We start from the raw sequence: 4,762 nt of genomic DNA, 5'->3' as shown, positions 1-4,762 counted from the left end.
CCGTATGGTGAGGGGCGTAACATTTCCGTCACACGCTTGAGGTATTCGGCCAATCACAACGCACTGGGTAGCTGGCCAATCAGAGCACACCTCGCTTTTCAGACCGATGAGCTTTGTAAAAATCAAGAAACAATAATGTACAGTATGTGGAAAATAATCAGGGCTCCAAACAAAAAAAATCGAGTAAGGAGTCATTGGCTCCTATAAGAAAAAATTTTAGGTGACAAATTTAATTTTTTTTAGGTGCCACAGAATAAACACGTTTTATTTTATTTTTTACATTTCAATCATACTTTCATGTGTTTATGTCTCATCTTTTCTTGAATTTATCAGCATTGTAATCGATCTTGTAGATGACCTGGGAACTAAGGTTCACTTAAAGTGGGAACTAAATGTCTTTTCAAACTTGAAATATATAGTCACAAAGAATTGTTCATGACACAGAATCTGTACCAATATCACGGACCATAAGCATCACTTGGCCACTGAGTGTAGTTTGGGCTCCTCCTCAGTGCATCCTATAAGTGTTGTCATGTGTCTTTCACACATTCAGTCTGTTTTTCTAGTAAAATGCAATTTTGTAGGAGGAGTTGAATCATGTAGACAACAGGTTAAGTAAAAATATTAACATCCAATAGTGCATAAATATAGCAAAATGCTCCTCTTTATAGTTATTTTTCTAGCTGACTGATGAGCTTATGGACACCTGATGGTTATTCTGAGGAAAATGTATATTACGTTGCAATGTTTACAAGCTTTACAGGGTTTCGCCGTTTGAAACACTGAATGAGCTTTTACACGAGACATCCCGTGGTAACTAGGATTTACGCAAGCTTCAGTCTGGATCCAGAACACCTGAGAAGAGATTATGCAACTCCTCAGAGGACCTCAGATGATGCCAACCCTGAAACAACTAACAGAACTACCACAAGTTTGATTGCATCATATAATAATTGCTGTTAATATTATTCATCGTCTGTTTTATTACATCTTATATTGATTTTTCCGTACTGCTGGTTCGTCTGGTCAGAGGAGAACTGGCCCCCCGACTGAGCCTGGTTTCTCCCAAGGTTTTTTCTCCATTCTGTCACCGATGGAGTTTTGGTTCCTTGCCGCTGTCGCCTCTGGCTTGCTTAGTTGGGGACACTTCATTTCCAGCGTTATCGTTGACATGATTGCAAAGATATTATTTAAACTGAGCTGGATGTTGACATCACTGAATTCAATGATGAACTGTCTTTAACTGAAAAATGAGTGTTTACTATTGTAATTTTGCATTATTGACACTATTTTCCTAATTAATGCTGTTCAGTTGCTTTGTCACAATCTGTATTGTTAAAAGCGCTATATAAATAAAGGTGACTTGACTTGACTTGACTTTGACTTGTCAAATTGGCAGCTGAGGTTGATTTGACGCTCGTTTCAGGTAATTTCTTTAACGTTGACTGAATGTCCGTCTTGGTGCAGCTGTGATCCGTGCTTCTGAGGGCAGAGATGCCACGTGCAGACTGTGAAGGGTTACAGATGGAAACAAGACTGGATTTGCTTGTATCTGCAGCATGGGACTGGGAAGCTGGCTGAGCTTTGGGCTGGACACTTCGAAGGCGTTGTGAACGAGACCTCTTGAACAGCACAGCTGTTTTCTCAGCATTGTGGAGTTTCCTTGGATTTTGAAGAGAAGCTGTTTTGTTGCTCTGTGTCCTCAAAACACGAAGGCCTTCCCGGCTAGCATTACGGGAATCACTGGACAGCTGTGTTTGGGCTTTGGCTAGCGAACTCATACCAAGTCCTTTTTTTTGAGGATGTGTTTTTATCATCCTCTTTATCAACTTCTTTTATATTTGTGCCACTGACGCCACAATTCTCCTTTCCTTCAGCTGTCTGAGAGAACCAAAGACACATAGGAAGGCCACATGGGAAGTCGTGGCCTAATGGTTAGAGAGTTGGTCTCATAACCCAAAAGGTTGTGGGTTTGAGTCTCGTACCGGCAGGGATTGTAGGTGGGGGGAGTGAATGTACAGCACTCTCTCCCACCTTCAATACCATGACTGAGGTGCCCTTGAGCAAGGCACCGAACCCCCAACTGCTCCCCGGGCGCCGCAGCATAAATGGCTGCCCACTGCTCCGGGTGTGTGTTCACGGTTTGTGTGTTCACTGCTGTGTGTGTGCACTTTGGACGGGATAAATGCAGAGCACTAATTCTGAGTATGGGTCACCATACTTGGCCACATGTCACTTCACTTTTTAGTGCAGACTTTCATCACACTGACTGAATGCTGCAAAGTTTCACGAAATGTATCTAACTTACAGTTTTGGACTTCTGGTTATTTTCAGGACGTTTCTTTGTAACAGGCTTCTCCTTGAGATATGGTCTTTGAGTAAAACAATTAAAAAAAACAATCAATTCAGAACATAAACATGCTAAGGCAGTTCTGAATGCGGAAAATAGGCTATGTATTTTTTATTTTAAAATTGGAAAAAGTATAAATTCAACAGTTGTTACAGACGGAAAGACCCTTCAAGACCACCTACTTTGGATTAGGTGCTTTCAGTCTGCCTTTGGCCGCAAGGTATTCTGCCAATTTCAGTTTGCGTAGCTCTGTAAACCAAAGAGAAGCACGTTTGCAATTTAACATTGCATGCATTTAATAAGTGTCACAACACAAGTGTTGCATTTTGTCTTGTAACTTTCTTCACACATAATAATATATATATATATTTTATATAAATAGCAGTGTAATATGCAGGACAATAATGTAGTCACACAGAAATGAGATTTTTCAATATTTTTTCTGTAGTAAGACAAACATATATATATAGTGATGAAAGCCAAAACATATACACGTCACAGACACAGATGCATATTTACAGAGTAATCCACTATTTTTGTAGAGTGGGGTCAAAATGACGAGATTTGGAGCCAATTTACTGGTGTATAAAAATAACTTCAGAAAGATTGCCGCATCGTTATTTTATTTTTATGCAGAGACTGGGATGTCTTTTAGTCAAATCTGTTGACTTTAGTAATATTTGTTTCATTATATGATAACAGTGACCGCTCAAAAATGGCAAAAAGCACTTCTCGTGTTTTTTTGCCTTAAGTTTGCATGCCTGTAACTCAAGAAGTATTAAAGATATCTTAATACAATTGTAGATTCTGGGTCTGAAGAAACTTTCCTTCTGGTATCTTCACTTTAAAGGCCCTCGAGGGTTCAGTTCCAGAGATGCGGAGCTCTGAATGCGGCTGCATGAGGAATTGGTCAATTGTTCACATATTCAGCGGTCAAAAACCAAACATGGGTCACTTCGCATTTCACCCGACACTTTTTTATTTTAAAGAGCAATATCTGAAGAACAAATAATGTTGAAACTAGAAATGCATCTCATTTGTTTCTCTCAGCTCAATTAAATCGAACACAACTGTCTGTAAATGCCATATATTGTGTTTTTCTCAAGTTTGCATGCCTGTACCTCTGAAAGCATTCATGATATCTTCCTGTCCTTCTAGATTCTCATTCTTAATCAACTTTTCGTTTGGAAATTTCATTTTTAAGGCCCCGTATATTTTATTTGCTAGATATGGGACGTTCACAGCAGCTCCACGTTCAAATTGTTGGCATATAATAAAACAAAGATCACTAAAGTCAACAGACTCTACTAACAGATGTACCAATCTGTGTGAAAATAAAATAATACTGCCATCTTTTTCTCCATTTTTACACCCCTGTTGTAAATTGGCTCCAAATCTTGAAAATTGTCATTTCGTTACATTAGATCGTTTAGATGCGTCTTCATCCGTCACAGTTTCCATCGCTTTATCTGATCACTCACCAAATATTTAATCACAATAAATACAGTGTTTTTTCATAACTTCGCACACGAGTCTATTAGCACACACTACAGCTAACGCAGAAACTGACGCTTGAATTTCGTGGGGACACGCCCACCTCAATTCCCATTGGTTCGTTCAAATCTTTAAACCCCGGCTATTGGTTGGTCAGTTTTGATGATTCATATGATTTGATAATTCGTTAGAAATGCCATTTCGGTATTTTTGTCATATATCATATGGTATTACAAAATTGAATCATGGAATAAAGAAAAACATGTAGATATGTGGACAATCTATGACATTAACCATTTAAAGTCAGATATTCATGTCAGCATTTCAGTGTAAGTTGTTGTGAAGATTATAATACAACAGAATTAATATTATTATTATTTTATTTTAATAACATTCGGGGAGAAAAGTAGCATTGTAATTTTTTGGGTCTCACCATATCGTTTTTTTTTTTATCATTGTAATATTTTCTAACTGATCTCCCTGTTAAGCACGCTGGAAGTGCAGTAGCTGTGCGTGACAGCTAAATAAATCATTTTGATAATGCAAATATTCCTGTCATGATATCAGCGTTGCATCATATTGCATCTGTTCATGTTTCCAGTATTTAAACATGTGGCTAAATTGTGCAACACATGTTTGTACATCCTGCCAAAATACAAATATTTCCTGTGAACATCAGTCAGAATAACTGTTAAAGTACATTAGTAGTATTGTAGTCGGGGCCGTGCTCTTAGAATTAGAGAAGATTGCACGGATCGGGGACATGCTCCACACAGAATTACTTTTAAAGATATTTGCTTTACATGCTCATTTGTAGTTACTTTAAAGTATTTTAAAAAATATTTTTTATTACCTTATATGTCCAAACCTGTAATTTTTCACGCACACACACACACGCACACACACACACACACACAC

The 4,762-nt window shown here is 38.1% G+C and overlaps 1 protein-coding gene across 1 annotated transcript in view; it reads right to left on the bottom strand.

Annotated features, from left to right (window-relative positions):
* LOC107574708 (cytoskeleton-associated protein 2-like) overlaps nucleotides 1-3,926 on the bottom strand; it is a 17,213-nt gene extending 13,287 nt beyond the window's left edge. The window contains 5 exon segments of the mRNA XM_016261153.1: nucleotides 1,369-1,822; nucleotides 1,824-1,881; nucleotides 2,309-2,372; nucleotides 2,533-2,604; nucleotides 3,771-3,926. Coding sequence (XP_016116639.1) covers nucleotides 1,369-1,822; nucleotides 1,824-1,881; nucleotides 2,309-2,372; nucleotides 2,533-2,604; nucleotides 3,771-3,811 — 689 coding nt within the window. The 5' untranslated portion in view covers nucleotides 3,812-3,926.
* Nucleotides 3,927-4,762: the final 836 nt, after the last annotated feature.

This window comes from Sinocyclocheilus grahami, unplaced genomic scaffold (genome assembly GCF_001515645.1).
Source record: "Sinocyclocheilus grahami isolate Dianchi unplaced genomic scaffold, SAMN03320097.WGS_v1.1 scaffold2314.1, whole genome shotgun sequence".
In the NCBI taxonomy this organism is placed as follows: Eukaryota; Metazoa; Chordata; class Actinopteri; order Cypriniformes; family Cyprinidae; genus Sinocyclocheilus; species Sinocyclocheilus grahami.
This window is presented reverse-complemented; position numbering and strand designations above follow the sequence as displayed.